The sequence below is a fragment of the Mustela nigripes genome, chromosome 6 (assembly GCF_022355385.1).
Source record: "Mustela nigripes isolate SB6536 chromosome 6, MUSNIG.SB6536, whole genome shotgun sequence".
NCBI lineage: Eukaryota > Metazoa > Chordata > Mammalia > Carnivora > Mustelidae > Mustela > Mustela nigripes.
Genome location: NC_081562.1, coordinates 21,723,520 through 21,741,615, shown reverse-complemented (window position 1 = coordinate 21,741,615; position 18,096 = coordinate 21,723,520). Strand labels below are relative to the sequence as shown.

Here is an 18,096-nt window from a genome sequence, read left to right as displayed (position 1 = left end):
GAGTGAACTTGAGCAGATTTCTTAGCCTGGCGCGAGAGTGAACTTGAGCAGATTTCTTAGCCTGGCGCCTGGCAAGGGCTATAAAATTCTGCCTCGGGCAAAGACACTGAAGAATCACTACCACCGGCCCCTTCCCCAGAAGATCAGCAAGAACATCCAGCCAAGACCAAGCTCACTGAACAAGAAAAACAGCCTAACTCCAGAGATAGGAGAAAGCCATGCATGAAATTCATGGCTTTCTCCCCATGATCCTTCAGTCTTGCAAAGTTAATTAATTTTTTTAAATTTATTTTTTTCTTATTCTAATTTTTTTAACTTTTACTTTTTGCTCTTTTAATGTTTTTTAACTAGTTTATCTTAACAATACCTTTCAAAAAGCCTTTTTAAACCATCATTATTATAGTCATATTTCATCCTTTATTTAAGCTTATTTTTTGTATATATATATATATATATATATATATATATATATATATATATATTTTTTTTATAAAAATTTTGGGATACAATTTCTCCTGATAGATCAAAATACACCCTAAATCTGGCACATAGCATTGTTCTACTCTCCAGCCTAAGCACATTCTCTCCCCCACACCTTTTATTTTCTTTTTTCTTTTTTCTTTTTCCAACCAACTTATCTTATCAATTGCTTTTTTAGGATTTTTAAAAAATTGTCATCTTTACAGTCATTTTCCATCCCTTCATCATGTTTACCCTTATTTTTGTATATATGTTTTTCTTTATTGAAAATTTTGGGAGGTAGTTTCTTCTGAGAGACCAAAATACACCCAAAAATAAAGTGAGTGGCTCTGGTCTATTCACCAGTCATATATATATATATATATTTAAACATATATAGATTTATATATTTATATATAAATTTATATATTTATATATTATATATTTATGTATATATTTAAATATATATATTTAATATATATATATTTAAAATTTATTTTTACCCCCTTTTTTCTCCTCTGGTTTGTGGTATATAAATATATATATTTAAATATATATATTTATATATATATTTACAATGAAGTATCATATATATATATATATATATATATATATATATATTTAAAATTTCTTTTTACCCCCTTTTTTCTCCTCTGGTTTGTGGTGTCTTCTGACTTGGTAAGCATACATCTTTCTGGGGTCTTTGCCACCCTTTTAGTATTTTATTCCCTTGTTTATATATTCTTACCTGGATAAAATGACAAGTCAGAAAAACTCACCACAAAAAAATAACAAAAGCCAGTAGCAATGGCTAGGGACCTAATCAATACAGATATGTCAGATCTAGGGTTCAGAATGATGATTCTCAGGTGCTAGCTGGGCTTTAAAAAGGCATGGAAGATATTAGAGAAACCATGTCTGGAGAAATAAAATCCATTTCTGGAGAAATAAGAGAACTAAAATCTAACCAGGCTGAAATAAAAAAAGCTATTAATGAGGTGCAATCAAAAATGGAGGCTCTTACTGGTAGGATAATAAGGCAGAAGAGAGAATTAGTGATATAGAAGACAAACTGATGGAGAATAAAGGAGCTGAGCAAAAGAGAGACAAACAACTACTGGACCATGAGGGGAGAATTCAAGAGATAAGTGATATCATAAGATGAAACAATATTAGAATAACTGGGATTCCAGAAAAGAAGAAAGAGAGAGGGGGCAGAAGGTATATTGGAGCAAGTTATAAGAGAGAATTTCTCTAATATGTCAAAGGGAACAAGCATCAAAATCCAGGAGGCACAGAGAACCCCCCTCAAAATCAATAAAAATAGGTCCACACCCCATCATCTAGTAGTAAAACTTACTAGTCTTATTGACAAAGAGAAAATCCTGAAAGCAGCTCGAGACAAGAAGTGTTTAACATACAATGGTAGAAATATTAGATTGGCAGCAGACTTATCCACAGAGACCTGGCAGGCCAGAAAGAACTGGCATGATATATTCAGAGCACTAAATGAGAAAAATATGCATCCAGGAATATTATATCCAGCTAGGCTGTCATTGAAAATAGAAGGAGAGATAAAAAATTTCCAGGACAAACAAAAATGTAAAAATGTGCAAACACCAAACCAGTCCTACAGGAAATATTGAAAGCGGTTCTCTTAGCAAAGAGAGAGCCTAAAAGTAGTAGACCAAAAAGAAACAGAGACAATATACAATAACAGTTACCTTACAGGCAATTCAGTGGCACTAAATTCGTATCTTTCAATAGTTACCCTGAATGTAAATGGGCTAAATGCCCCAATCAAAAGACACAGGGTACCAGAATGGATAAAAAAACAAAAGCTATCAATATGCTATGTGCAAGAAACTCATTTTAGAAATGAAGACACTTCCATAGTTAAAGTGAGGGGGTGGAAAACAATTTACCACGCTAATGGGCATCAAAAAAAAGCTGGGGTGGCAATCCTTATATCAGATCAATTAGATTTTAAGCCAAAGACTATAAGAGATAAAGAAGGACATTATATCATACTCAAAGGGTCTGTCTAACAAGAAGATCTAACAATTTTAAATATCTATGCCCCCAACGTGGGAGCAGCCAACTCCATAAACCAACTAATTACAAAATAGAAGAAACACATAGACAATAATCCAACAATAGTAAGGGACTTTAACACCACCCTCACTGAAATGCACAGATCATACAAGCAAAAGATCAATAAGGAAATAAAGGTCTTAAATGACACACTGGACCAGATGGACATCACAGAAATATTCAGAACATTCCATCCCAAAGCAACAGAATACACATCCTTCTCTAGTGCACGAAACATTCTCTAGAATAGATCACATCCTGGGTCACAAATCCGGTCTCAACTGCTACTAAAAGATTGGGATCAATCCCTGCATATTTTTAGACCATGATGCTTTGAAGCTGGAACTCAATCACAAGAGGAAAGTTGGAAAGAACTCTTTAACCTCCTAAAGAGCATCCTACTAAAGAATGAATGGGTCAACTAGGAAATTAAAGAAGAATTGAAAAAATTCATGGAAACAAATGATAATGAAAACACAACTGTTCAAAATCTGTGAGACACAGCAAAGGCTGTCCTGAGAGGAAAGTATATAGCGATTCAAGCCTTTCTCAAGAAACAAGAAAGGTCTCAAGTACACAAACTAACTCTATACCTAAAGGAGCTGGAGAAAGAACAGCAAAGAAAGCCTAAACCCAGCAGGAGAAGAGATCCAAGCAGAAATCAAGACAGTAGAAACCAAAAGGACAAATCAATAGAAGTAGAACAAATCAATGAAACTAGGAGCTGGTTCTTTGAAAGAATTAATAAGATTCATAACCCCCTGGCCAGACTTATCAAAAAGAAAAGAGAAAGGACCCAAATAAGTAAAATCATGAATGACAGAGATCACCACCAACACCAAAGAAATACAATTATAAGAGCACATTATGAGCAAAAATATGCCAGCAAATTCGACAATCAAAGAAATGGATGCATTCCTAGAGACCTATAAACTACCAAAACTGAACCAGGAAGAAATAGAAAACCTGAACAGACCCACAAGCAGTAAGGAGATTGAAGCAGTCATCAAAATTCTCCCAAAACACAACAGCCGAGGGCCAGATGGCTTCCCAGGGGAGTTCTACCAGAAATTTAAAGAAGAATTAATACCTATTCTCCTGAAACTGTTCCAAAAAATAAAAATGGAAGGATAATTGCCAAACTCATTTTATGAGTCCAGCATTACCTTGATCCCAAAACCAAACAAAGACCCCATCAAAAAAGACATTACAGACCAATATTTTTGATGAACACAGACACAAAAATTCACACCAAAATACTAGGCAATAGGAATCAACAGTACATTAAAAAGATTATACACCACAACCAAGTGGAATTTATTCCTGGGCTGCAAGTTTGGTTCAACATCTGCAAATCAATCAATGTGATACAATACACTAATAAAAGAAAGAACAAGAACCATATGACACTCTCAATAGATGCTGAAAAGCATTTGACTAAGTACAGCTTCCTTTCTTGATCAAATCTCTTCAAAGTGTAGGGATAGAGAGTACATACCTCAATATCATCAAAGCCATCTATGAAAAACCCACAGAGAATATCATTCTCAATGGGGAAAAACTGAAAGCTTTTCCACTAAAATCAGGAACACAGCAGGGATGTCCATATGACCACTGCTATTCAACATAGTACTAGAAGTCCTAGCCTCAGCAATCAGACAACAAGAAGAAATTAAAGGCATCTGGACCAGAAAAGAAGAGGTCAAACTATCACTCTTTGCAGATGATATGATACTTTATGTGGAAAACCCAAAAGAATCCATTCCAAAACTGCTAGAATTATACAGAAATTCAGTAAAGTGTCAGGATATAAAATCAATGCACAGAAATCAGTTCCATCTATACACCAACTACAAGACAGATGAAAGAGAAATTAAGGAGTCGATCCCATTTAAAATTGCACCCAAAACCATAAGATATCTAGGAGTAAATGTAACCAAAGAGGCAAAGACTCTGTACTCAGAAAGCTATAAAGTACTCATGAAAGAAATTGAGGAAGATACAAAGAAATGGAAAAACTTTCCATGCTCATGGATTAGAATCATAAATATTGTGAGAATGTCTATGCTACTTAAAGCAATCTACATATTTAATGCAGTCCCTATCAAAATCCCATCCATTTTTTTCAAAGAAATGGAACAAATAATACTAAAATTTATATGGAAACAGAAAAGACCTTGACTAGCCAGAGGCATGTTGACAAAGAAAGCTGAAGTTGGTGGCATCACAATTCCAGACTTCAAGGACTATTACAAAGCTGTCATCATCAAAAGAGTATGGTCCTGGCACGAAAAAAGGCACATAGATCAATGGAACAGAATAGAGAGCCCAGAAATGGACCCTCAACTCTATGGTCAATTAATCTTCAACAAAGTAGGAAAGAATGTCCAATGGAAAAAAAACAGTCTCTTCAACAAACGGTGTTGGGAGAATTGGACAGCCACATGCAGAAGAATGAAACTGGACCATTTCCTTACACCACACACAGAAATAGACTCAAAATGGATGAAGGACCTCAGTGTGAGGCAGGACTCCATCAAAATCCTTGAGGAGAACACAGGCAGCAACCTCTTTGACCTCACCTGCAGCAACTTCTTCCTAGAAACATTGCCAAAGGCAAGGGAAGCAAGGGCAAAAAAATGAACTGCTGGGACTTCATCAAGTTCAAATCTTTTGCACAGCAAAGGAAACAATTACAAAACAAAAAGACAACTGACAGAATGGGAGAAGATATTTGCAAATGACATATCAGATAAAGGGCTAGCATCCAAAAATCTATAAAGAAATTATCAAACTCAACACCCAAAGAACAAATAATCCAGTCAAGAAATGGGAGAAAACACGAACAGACATTTCTGCAAAGAAGATATCCAAATGGCCAACAGACACATGAAAAAGTGCTCCACATCACTCAGCATCAGGGAAATACAAATCAAAACCACAATGAGATACTACCTCACACCAGTCAGAGTGGCTAAAATTAACAAGTCAGGAAATGACAGATGTTGGAGAGGATGCAGAGAAAGGAATGGAACCCTCGTACACTGTTGGTGGGAATGCAAGCTGATGCAGGCACTCTGGAAAACAGCATGGATGTTCCTCAAAAAGTTGAAAATAGAGCTACCCTATGACCCAGCAATTGCACTACTGGTTATTTACTCTAAAGATTAAAATGTAGTGATCTGAAGGGGCATGTGCACCCAAATGTTTATAGCAGCAATGTCCACAATAGCCAAACTATGGAAAGAACCCAGATGTCCATCAACAGATGAATGGATAAAGAAGAAGTGATATATATATATGATGGAATACTATGCAGTCATCAAAAGAAATGAAATCTTGCCATTTGCAATGACGTGGGTGGAACTAGAGGGTATTATGCTGAGCGAAATAAGTCAATCAGAGAAAGACAATTATATGATCTCCCTGATATGAGGAATTTGAGAGGCAGAGTGGGGGTTTGGGGGTATAGGAAAGGAAAAAATAAAACAAGATGAGCCTGGGAGGAAGACAAACCATAAGAGACCCTTAATCTCACAACATAAACTGAGGTTTGCTAGGGGAAAGTAGGGAAGGAAGAGGGTGGTTGGGTTATGGACATTGGGGAGTGTATGCGATATTGTGAGTGCTGTGAAGTGTGTAAGCCTGACAATTCACAGAACTATATCCCTGGGGCAAATAATACATTATATGTTAATTAAATAATTAATTAAAAAAGAATTGTATCAGAAATCAATCTGTATATATCTCACATCTATAATTATGTCACATATACAATTCTGATATTGTAGGTATACTCTACATGTCCTACACATGTACACACATAGAAGCATGCACACATTTTTCAAAACAATGACTACACAAAGAAAATCAGTTATATAGTCCCTAAGGATTGACAGTGGGAAACACCCTTTATGGTCTGATAAGACATAGGAAAAGTAAAACTGGCTGAGAAGGTGTAAGATGAATCAGAAAGACCTAAGAAATTTTTAGTACTGTCAAATACAGACTTAGGCAAGGAGAAACTTAAAAAGATTATTACAACAGGGAGAATCCTCCTTCCTCAGGATTTCAGGCATCTCAAAATCAAACAGAAAAATGCCTTTTTTTTTTTTTTTTTTGCCTTTTTCAATAACGAGGGGTAAAGCAAGTCTATAGGAACATGGAGGGGAAATGGAGCAGCAGGGGGAGCTGAGCAGAGGATATGAAGAGAGTGGCATTAACAGGAAATGTTTCTCTCTTGTCAGTTGATTCTGAATGAACTCTTAAGGGAAGATGTCCTCCTGCATTTAGGACTTGTTTAGATTTGGGGCCAAGCCAAACTTCAGGACCCTGTGGGGAAGGGAGATGCTAAACTACAGCTCGGTCAGATCAAGTCAGTGGGTAAGAAATAGGCCTTTGTGAGAACTTGGTCAGGATTGGCAACCTAATGAAAAGTATGCACTATTGAAATGTTAACTACTTTTTTGTCTAAAATATACTTATAAGAAGCTTAGTGGATTCAAGAAGCAAGCAAAATATAGTATCAGAAATTCTGCATTTATACCCATTTGCATCACTAATATACGCATGATTTCAGCTTGTCATTTTTTTTTGCACAAAAAACCAAAGAACTTAAATATCTTACACAACTATATCAATTAAATTATGCATTTATTATGCTAATATATCTTTAAAGGAGTATAAAATGAAGATCTAGCAACATTCTTAGAGGAACCTAGTTGAAATACACATACTTGAAATTTATTGGTCATTTGTCCTTAAGAGATTAAGAAGTGGAAAGCTTTAAAAAAGGACAATCTGCCAAACACAACCCATAAAACAGAAGATAAAAATTATGAGTCATGGAATTATTGAGTTGGAAAAAATCTAGTTCTACCTTTTAATTTTCAAATTAGGAAACTGAGGCTCAGTGTGAGATGTTGTTTTGCAAGTCACAGAGCAAGGGAGTGCAGAGCCTGGAGCAGCAACATAATCAGAGAAATTTTCCTCTCTGAGGGTGAACTTTATGAGGACAATTTTGTTTTACAGGTTATTTAGTTCACTGATTATGAAAGTAAGGTAAAGTTATGATTTATTGTTGAATGAGAAGAATAGGTTGCAGAGAAATGTATTAGTGTGATTTCTTGTTGTTAAAACACAAACAACAGTTATCTATCATCTATCTATCTATCTATCTACCTATCTATCATCATCACTTTTCTGTTTGTGATTGCATGAAACTGGAGAAAAGAGTAGAAGAATATACATGCTAACATTGGATATTCACAGGAGGGATAAAGCAAGAGGTAAGAAAAAAAAGTAAGAAAATAGAATTTTGTGAAATATGTGAAAATGAGAATTGCAAAATTCTACCTATATGATTATTTTTAATATATAGAAACTGAGTATACACATAGACAAGGACTAGAATATCACCAGAATATGCACATAGATTGACAGTGGACATTAAAAAAATCATTTTGATCAGAGATTGGTTTAATAAGATTTTAAAAATATGTGTAGATAGTTTTTGCAGTAACATAAGAAAATAAATTAAATGAAAGCCACTGAAATAGTTATTTTAGCTCAAAACTGATAAAAAGACTTAATCACGTATTCATTAATAGTATTTACTTGGCAAACCTTTTATTATTACATTGATAGCTATAACATTTTATGTTTACATATAAATGTTTATATATATGTGATTTTATATGTTTATCATATATAAATTATAACCTGTTTTTCAATGTATTTATTTACTAAATTGACATATACCTTTTTCAATTGAAAGGCTGACAATAAACATAAAATAATGTATATTTGCTGTAAAAACTTCAGAGAATTTAGGAGAGAAGAAAATAATAATCACTGATAAGCTTACCCAGAGATAGTCACAGTAAACCATTTTGCACTCATCCTCCAAATCTTTTTCATGCACGTATATTCAAAAATGGGATTATAATTTACTTTGTTATCTACTCATTTCATTTAGTAATAAATTATGGCTATAATTCCATGATAATAAATTTAGATCTAATGTCATTTTAAATTATCTAATTAAAAGTTTAATATTTTATCATAGAGAATTACAGTAACTCAATTTATAAATTTTCTATAAATGTTCATTTGGTTTGATTTTAGTTTTTGAAGGACCATAAACAATGCTGAGATGTACACGTTTATATACACTTATTTTGTTCTTGTCCTCTTGCTTCCTTAGGATGCATTCCTCTAAGTGATAGTGTTGGGTACCATTGTTCTTCAACTTATAAAACATTTCATTTCCCAATTCTCTAGAACTTTATATTTGAGTTCCCAAAATACACATAGATGAGAAGCCTTTTTTTCAGGACAGAGTATCAAAGAAACAACCAGTATAAACTATAAAATTTTTTCATGGGTAAGTGACCCATGTTTATCAGCTAATTCTTCATTACACTTTAGGAAGACAAATTTGTATTTAAAAGCAATCATTATGATGATCCATAACTTATGGAGGTCTATTAGCTATATTTTGAATCAGTCTTAATTACTTTTACCTCTGTAGGGGCCCAAGGCAGAGGGGCCAAGGCAGGCGGCCCAAAATGTGCCACAATGGCATGCTGATTATTTTGAATTGAAGCTACTTGGGAAATACCTGGTACAAGAACACTCAGACCATCCTTTGTCCCCCTAAAAGCAAGAAATAAACCTCTCACATGGAAGGTACCCCACCCTGAACTAAGAAGTAAAACCATATCCTTATTACCAGAGATAGGGACTTCAAAGCCAAGGAAACTGTAGAAACAAGAAAACATGGAAACAAAACTTGTTAACTTTTTTACTAATCAGCTACCTCAACCAAAATTCTGCTTAGAATTCCTCACTAACTAAACTTCCCAAACATCGGTTTTCTTTATCCTGTCAGTTCTTCACGTATTTATTGTCTCTGTCTAAAAAGTATAAAAACTGCCTGCCTTGGTCATTTCTTTAGATTTCAATTTCAGTGTTGGGCCTCCATGCACATGTAGTAAAACTTTGTTGTTGTTGTTGTTGTTTTCCTCCTATTAATTGGTCTTATGTAAATTTAATTCTTGGTCCAGTTGGAAGAACTTGAAGGGCAGAGGAAGATTTTTTCTTCCCCTACACCTCCTATTCTCTTCCCAGTATGAATTGTTAGTTGTAAACTTTGTAAAATGCCCTGAAATTTATATAAAAGTTGTTCAACTAGTATTTTTAAAGTATCTTACAAAGAAGATTCTTGGCAGCTGCTTTCCAATTTTATGGTGAATGTGTAAGAAGTATAGCCTATCGAAAATATCATTCATATCTTGAAGGTACTTATATGTATTAGAAATAAATAAAGGGCCACTATTCACCCTTTGTTTCTTAGGAAAAAATTTTAAAGAGAAAATGGATAGAAGGGAAAAGATAAATCAAAGAGGGGAGATATCATCCAGTATAGTCTACTGTGTACTAGGAATGCAGCTAACTACTTTATCATGTAGTAATTCATTAGATTTTTCTAATGATGCTGAGGGAAGGCAGATATTTGTTATAGCTGTTTTCTATGTGAGGAAGTGAGGTTTAGGCTGTGAAATGATTTCCTCAAGGTCACAATACTAGTAATTGTTAGAGTGCATATCCAAACCTATGTCAAAAAATAAAGTTGTTAACAATTTGAACTTCCTAGTGGTAGAATATATTGTCTCTGAAAGTAGTGAGCATATCATTGTGGGACATATTGGAGCAGTTGTTGGCTGATCACATATGAAAGATATTAGGGAAAGTATTCCAATATAGCTGAGAGACTGTACTTGTTACCTGCTCTAGGTCTTTTGCAGAAAGCTTAAATATTGAGTTGAATTAAAAACAATATACCAGTTCTAACTATTGATACATCATAGGCAAATATTAGGCCATAGAGTAATATTCAACTATTTCATTTTTTAAGAGAAGCCTAATTTCACATGTAAATATTACTAATAATTTCAAAACCAGAAAACCTCAGCTCTATCCTAATGATCAAAATCTATATTGTGTAGGTTATTATAGCTTTTAATAACTATTTCAAATGAACAGTTTTAAATAGATTTTAGTGGCTATTGTGCTAAGAACACAATTGTTTGGTTGATTAAACACTATCTCTTGATAAAGATTAACTCATGCTAGTCTAATAATTACTATACTTCACATTTTTACATGGCCAGTGTATTATTAAGAATTGCTTAGATTTAATCTATCTGAACAAAAAGCTACTCAGTGAAGTGTTATATAAAATATAATAAAAATAAGTCTTCTCTTAATTTGGACAAAATAGGGTGCTTGTGTGCTAACGTATTCTACTACCCACCTTCCCCAGTTGGTTCTATTAAAAATAGTGCTGTAAAAAGAAATAAAAATCAAAAATAAATTATGTCTGTTACAAAGCATCTCATGGAGAGGTTTTTAATGTGCAATTTAACAGCTCATGGAAAAAGGAATATTGCTGGAGGCAAGGGAAAGTCTTCCTCTGAAAAGAAGTGAAACTTAGGTCTTTATCAGCATTTATGCACTTTGGGACACAGGAGATATTTAGAGCTGTGACTCATTTAAATATATGACCATGTGACCTATACTATGGGAGGGCTTTGGAGTTGGAGATAAAGCTTTCGCTATACCAATAGTTAGGCTTTGCTATGAGGAAGTGGCTGGTTCTACACTTAAACACTCTTTGTTGGCTCTCTTTAGTGCCTATGAGTATGATTTGAAGTAAAGAGAAAGAAGCAAATGGCTGGCTTCTGTTGCTCTCTGTAGATAGTGTATTTGATTGAAAGGATAATGGATTTCATGGGGGCTGGGTGGCTCAGTGGGTTAAAGCCTCTGCCTTCGGCTCAGGTCAGGATCCCAGGGTCTTGGGATCGAGCCTCGTATTGGGCTCTTTGCTAAGCGGGGAGCCTGCTTCCTCCTCTCTCTCTGCCTACTCGTGATTTCTGTCAAATAAATAAATAAAATCTTTAAAAAAAAAAGGATAATGGATTTCAGGAAGAAACAAACCTACTTTTGAAGCCGTTGATTTTGACAAATTATTTACTTTTTCAGAGCCTTTCTTCATCTGTAAAATGGGTATAATAATACCTCGCCCAGTTATTTTGAGAACTGAATGAAAAATGTTCACAGGAGAAAAGTGCATAATATCTGACACCCAGTAAGAAAGGAATACATTTCAGCTCTTTTCCTCTTTGTCATTTCCACAACAAGACAACTCTGGAAAATTGTAAATAGCTTTAAAAAAAAAAAAAAGTTTTCCTATAATTTAAGGAATGATATTTCCATCAACAACCTCATTAGAAAAACAGCTATCCGCTGCATCGTTGGCAAAGTATCTCTTGATGCTTATTATCTAGAGCTATGTGAGCAAATACCAAGGGCCTGAAAGCAGCTGAACATCAGGGAGGAGCAGCTTCTGGGGGTGTGGAAATGTCTGTCCTGACCCCCCAGAAGGAGACCCTCTTTGTGGAAAGGGACAAGTGAGGCACTACATGTTCTTGCATACTAGGGCAAAGGTAGAGCTTAGATCAGGAGAAGAAATAAAACTTATTCTGCCTTGGTGAGTTCCTAGGTTCCTAGAAACTCTCAGTTAAAGATCTCTATCCTCTCCATGAGGATCTCAGCTATGAAGGACTCTGAACTGTAACTTGGCACTCAGACTCTTGGAGGAAAAGGAGCAAAAGCTTCGAAAGTGGAGTTGCAGATTAATGTTAGTGACTGTTTTCAGAGCTATGAACTCACCAGTAAATAGCCCGAGTTATGCTTTATCTATCTAATATAGTGTATTCCATGATAAAATCTTTTATAAATTCATTTTAATAGCTTTCATTTATAAATAAAATTTAGATGGAATTGATATCTTGGAAAAAGTAGGTTTTTAAAAGATAAGAATCTAGAATATTTCTCTTTGAATATAATTAATGTTAAGTATAGGAAAAAAAATCCCAGCCTTAAGAACACCTTTTAACTAAATGTTACTTTTTATATTCATGTACTTAAGATGATTCCAATACAGTCCATACACTGATAGTCTGTCTAGTGTGGTTTTTTTTTGAAAGTCAATAAAGTAGATTTTTCTCTTTTCTTTGCCAGGGTATCTTGGAGTTTAATGATCTCTTTTAGTAGTTACTCTTCTCTGGTATCATCTGACTATTGGGTTTGTTACTACCTGAATTATAATTGACAAGCTACTATTCCAGGGAGCATAGCAAATTTAACATCAAGACTATGAGACTAACTGACATCATGGAATTCCTAAAGAAAGGGCTAATGTGTGTTTATCTCCACATATGTAAATCCACAGTGTCAAACACCACATTTCCCTTGTGGTAGGGCAAGGTGAGGAGTTGAAACTTAATACATATCTACATGAGTCTGACTCCACCCATATGCCATTGGACATATCTCTACAATGATCCTATATTAACCTCGTTTCTGTTGATTGGGAAATTGAATGAGTTGCCAAGACCCTAGTAAATAGCAGAACTGAGATTTGAATTCATGTCTGTCTGACTTTTTATTTCATCACTTGATTTCCCAATGACATGTGGTACCCAGTATGTATTTGTGGAATTTGCATGGGGTTATCACCTCTCTAGTCTATCTAGCCTCAAGAAGGAAAAGCCTGCAGTCTAGTAAAGTTGTAATCCACAATAACCTAAAGGTCAATTGGAATACCACATGGCATGGCCAATCACTTAGTGTATAATAAATATGAAATTAAGAGGCAAAAATTAACAGAGATATAGAACCAGACTTCGTTAGTAGTAATGAATCTGAGGACAGAGTCTCCACTTTCATTTTCATTATCACTGTAGAAAAATAGTAAATAAAGGCAGGGTAGGATGGTGGTATAAGTGGTAGAAAGAGAATTAGGGAATATAATCTGTGGATTTATTTGCTACTAACGTGCCCCTGAAAGGCAGCTTTGCCTGACTGGCATTTTTAACATTTATTCTTATTATAACATTACCCTTTCATTATAATATCATATTATCTGTTTGAAGAATTTCAGATCATTAATGTTCAATGTCACCTAAGCCTTCCAATAGAAAAAGTACTATGTGCCTGCCTGAACATTCTTAGTATCAGGGAATTTCTTATTGATAAAAAAAAAAAATGTTTACTTCATCCCAATTAAAAATATGCATTCCTACACTTTCTTGAAATTATTCTGTAAGCATGTCTAGAAGAACCATGTGGCAACATACATTCCTAGGCTAGTTCTTTGAATACTAGAAAAATCTTCAATGTTTATCAGCATTTCTGTATCAGAGACGTGGCTATACACAGAGCTAATGTCATATTTGTGTCCCTAGATATATGCACACAATTTTGGTACTTTTAAAAATAATTTTTCAATTTTAAAAATCTTAAATAAATATGCATTTCAAAAAATTATGTAAACTTTTAAACAATTATCACTTAATTAAAATGGGGTCCAGTCATATTAGAGCAATTCCTTATCTGTACCAGTATAGGAGAAATGAGTGAGGTGTTCATTTAGGCCTGAATATCCCCTTCAGTGACTGCAACCTCAGATTTCCATGCAACTTCTTATCCACCTTGGTCCAGTGCCTCATAAGAGAGCCATTTTCCAACTTTCTTGTGCTTAAGAGTCACATGAGGTGCTGTCTAAAAAGCTCCAGTGACTAGTCAAAAGGCCACAAAATCCCTTTTATCCTATAATATATTTAGACTTCTTTCTCACAGACCTTAATCTTACCATCGCAACAAAACCATCAACTATCACTACCAACTTAACCATGAGTTCTTCAGAGAGCTTAGCAGTCACTTGTTTTAACTCCAAATTGTATAGATCTATGTGATAATCTATGGTTATACCACTACTTAGTGGCTGGGTGGAAATGAAGCCAGATCTTTTGATTCTTTCCAAAATAGTAGTTTCTCTAGCATGAATTGGGCTATTATTTTTATATTTAGCTATCTGGAATTTGACATCATCCATTAGTATGAAGCAAAAAGTCTTCAAAGAAAATTGCAAATGGAATTCTACTCTGAGCTTTAATTATAGAGAAAAAATAATACTTCATTGGGCAATATATTAAATAGTGACTGCAAAATCAACTATTCGTGAGACACTCTGCTAGGCATTCTGGGGTACATGAAGATGAGTAACACATAGTTCTTGCCATACTGGAGCCCACAATCTGGGGGTAAAGTGTTAATCACTCTTGCCAGGATGATTGGGACATTTCACTGAATGCGAAATTGCAGTGTATCAGGTCATCATACTTTACAACAAATTGAAGTGCTTCATACTTAACTCTACACAAAGTTGAAACTCCATTAATGTTAACTGGCTTATTAGCATATGGGGGAAAAAAATCCCTCCATGTGCTGAATCAGTGTACTTAAAATTGATATTTAGAAGTCATGGTTGTTTGATATGAGTGGAAGGAAATAATTTGTAGCTGCTGTTATCATGATAAAAACATGAAATTATCTAAAGTCTCCTATAATTTTCTAGCCAGTTCCTGAGCAATTTACTAATTACAGCATAAAAGAAAGGTTTCCTTACTTGTGGTCTCACCGTTCATTTCTTTAAGTTCACTGTTAATTCCAACATCTATGGAATTCATTATTTTGTCAATCTGTGAGAAACAAAAGCCATATAAATAAATTATTAATTCACATTTAGCATTGTATTTTAAAATAATTTCCATATGCCAGCAGCATATATTCTTGATATTATTACTACTGCAATACCACAATTAAGAGACTGACTGAGAAAGTTTTAAAAGGAAGCAGACATCTTCTGAATTGCTTTTAAAAATACGAATTATGTTTCCCTTTCTTAAATGTTCAAAATCAGATCCCATTTTCTTTATATTTCTTAAAAAGAACTTTGTTTGGACCTACATGGGTCAGTAAGTTAGGAATTGTGTATTCTTTAAATTCAGAAAGGGATGGGCTGAGGATAAATTCGTGGGAACACATCCCTTCTCTCGGGCATTCTTCCTGTTCTGAAAGCATGCAACTCTGACTGTTGAAGTGGTGGGTTTCAGTCTGTGGGTGTGGCCATTGGAACCAAGGTCTTACTAAATGGCTGGACTAGCCACAAGTTGATTTCTGACACAGAATCTCAAGAATCCAGGCATGGGGAAACACCTTAGTTCTAAGAGATAGGCTAAATGTTAATTAATCCTGCTGCATTCCAAAAAAGGATTTCAGATGTTATTTACAGAGTTAATAAACATAAGAAAAAGAAAGACTGAGAAGACTATCAATCTAGTAGTACAGTATTTACAGGAAGATATGATTATCTAAGCTTTTACCGTTTATGGTTTAATCCCTTCCTCATCATCCTAGCAACCTAAGACAGAGGTTTCAGAGAGGATATTACTTAAATGTCCCATTTGTTCACGCTGAAACAGATGTAGAGAGATTAAGTGATTTTCCTAAATAGCTCAATTCAGAATGTCAATACCAGACATTTCTAGTTCTCAGAATACTGTGGTGACCTATTGTACTTCAAAACCCAATCCACCTGCACAGTTTTTTTTGAGGGAGAAAATGTGACATGTTAGAATGAAATGCTAAGAGAGAGTGTGGTCCATTCTTTGAAGAAATTCAAGAAAAGGTAAGAAACTTAATTTAGTCCTCCTTAGAGACAAGGATGATATTTCATAAACTTGAAAGGACACTTACTTTCTGACTAATTGTATAAAATGAAGGACTTTGTCTTTAAGTATAGCTTAAATTGGTGATACATGACCTCAACATATTTTTTCTTTAATGTCTCTCTGAAAACTGTAAAAGGGAAATATTAAGTAATTTGGGTTTTTTATAAGGCACTTGGAGAAGAGCCAGGACTATTCTTTTTTTTTTTTTTTTCCGAGAGAGAGCATGAGCAGTAGGTGAGAGTCAGAGAAAGAATCTTAAGCAGGCTCCATGCCCAGGGCCAAGCACAGCATTGAGCACAATCTCACAACCCTAAGATCATGACCTGAGCCAAAATCAAGTGTTGGATGTTTAAACAACTAGGCACCCCAAGCCAGCACATTAAGGTTAGGATTATAAGGAGTTTATGAAAACTTAAGTTACTTTAAAAATGGGAGATGAGCTAAGAAAGAATTTAGCAACTAGCAGAATGATACAGGGCTGCAGAAATATGAAAGTTTTTCTCAATTTGTCTGCTACAGTGCTTGATAGGACATAATGTCGACATTCTCTTGTACCTCATAGCTAGTTATTACTTCTGCTCGACATCAATTTCTATGGAAACAATAGATTTCTCCACATGTGTGGAATTGTATTTGTTTTTACACTAGCTGTGAAATTATCATGTATTACCCCTAGAATCCTGCCCTTCCACTTGTAACTGTCTATGTCTGTTAGTTGTTATTGCTGTTTTTGGTTGCTTTTGTTTTTTGTTTTGTTTTGTTTTGTTTTTATTTTTGTTTTGCCTCTGAAAGACTTAAAAAACTGAAAATGCTTCCCCCCAAACTTCCCATGCTCCAAAGTCTTATATAAACAACAACAAGAAGAACAAGTCTTACTTCTTCCCATTCAGAAGTGAAGGATGGTGTTCTTTCAGAATTCCCTTTAGAACTATGATCAGCAGTTGAAGATTCACTCCAGTTAACTTTTGATGTTTTCTCATTTGAAGGGTATGCAATGAGATCAGAATCTGATTTAGAGACGGTTTTTGACAAATGCATGTCAATCAGGGCTTTTGGCAATGACCTTATTCTCCCCAAGGTACAGGCTCTCTCCACAAATCCTCCTGTGTTCATAATCCACTGGTCCCCATTCCGGGATCCACTCCTAGTTGTTCTTGTGCCAACAATGGTATGGTTTTCAAGTTGGTTGCTTTTTTTGTGAAAAATTGTTCGACTGACCACTTTGGGTTTAATTTTCTTTACCAAAGTTTCTGAATTATTTGCTATTGGAGACTTCTTGAAAGGCAAAGGACTATTTGCCAAACTAACTTCATCTTGTCCTTCTTCACGTTCATCTCTTTTCCCATAGAGATGAAATGGGTTTTCAGGGCACTCACAGGCTGGAGAGGATCCATGGAGAAGGCCCTCAAATTGCCCAGGATCATATTCTTTTGGAGGATCACTGTCTTCCTGTTGAGAAGGGTCATCTGCAAAAGAGAGGAAAGACGTCAGGATGGTTGATTATAAGGACTCCAAAAGCCCTGTTATGACAGCAGTGCCTTTTCAAACTTGTGCAATACTTAGACATTTTATTTGTTGGTACAATGATATCTTCACTTTATGAAACATTCATGATCCTACAGTACCATGTATAAGATGAATGTGTGTGTGTGTGTGAACTGGATCTTTCTGATATACCTTACAGTACATTTCAAAGATATGAACTGAGTATTAATTGAGTAATTGTACACTGTTCTTCCTTGTTCCCAGATATATTTTATATTGAATAACAAAACTTCACTTAAAGTGAAACACTCATGTCCAAACCCTCACAATAAATGAATCATTGTGTAGTAGGACATTGGGCAGGTAAATCAAGATTATACATAATAACACCCCTTTGCTCTTCTCCCAGCAAATAAAT

General features: G+C 34.8%; 1 protein-coding gene across 12 annotated transcripts in view; it reads right to left on the bottom strand.

The window, feature by feature from the left end:
* Positions 1–18,096, bottom strand: part of ANKS1B (ankyrin repeat and sterile alpha motif domain containing 1B) — a 1,094,885-nt gene that overhangs the window by 434,978 nt on the left and 641,811 nt on the right. For 9 of the 12 annotated variants that reach the window (XM_059402276.1, XM_059402278.1, XM_059402277.1 and 6 more), the window contains exons 13-14: positions 17,070–17,659; positions 15,089–15,161 (exon numbers count right to left, since the gene is read on the bottom strand). In XM_059402276.1, the coding sequence (XP_059258259.1) occupies positions 15,089–15,161; positions 17,070–17,659 (663 nt within the window). The remainder of the gene's footprint in view (positions 1–15,088; positions 15,162–17,069; positions 17,660–18,096) is intronic. The other 3 variants (XM_059402279.1, XM_059402282.1, XM_059402286.1) reach the window with 1 other exon arrangement.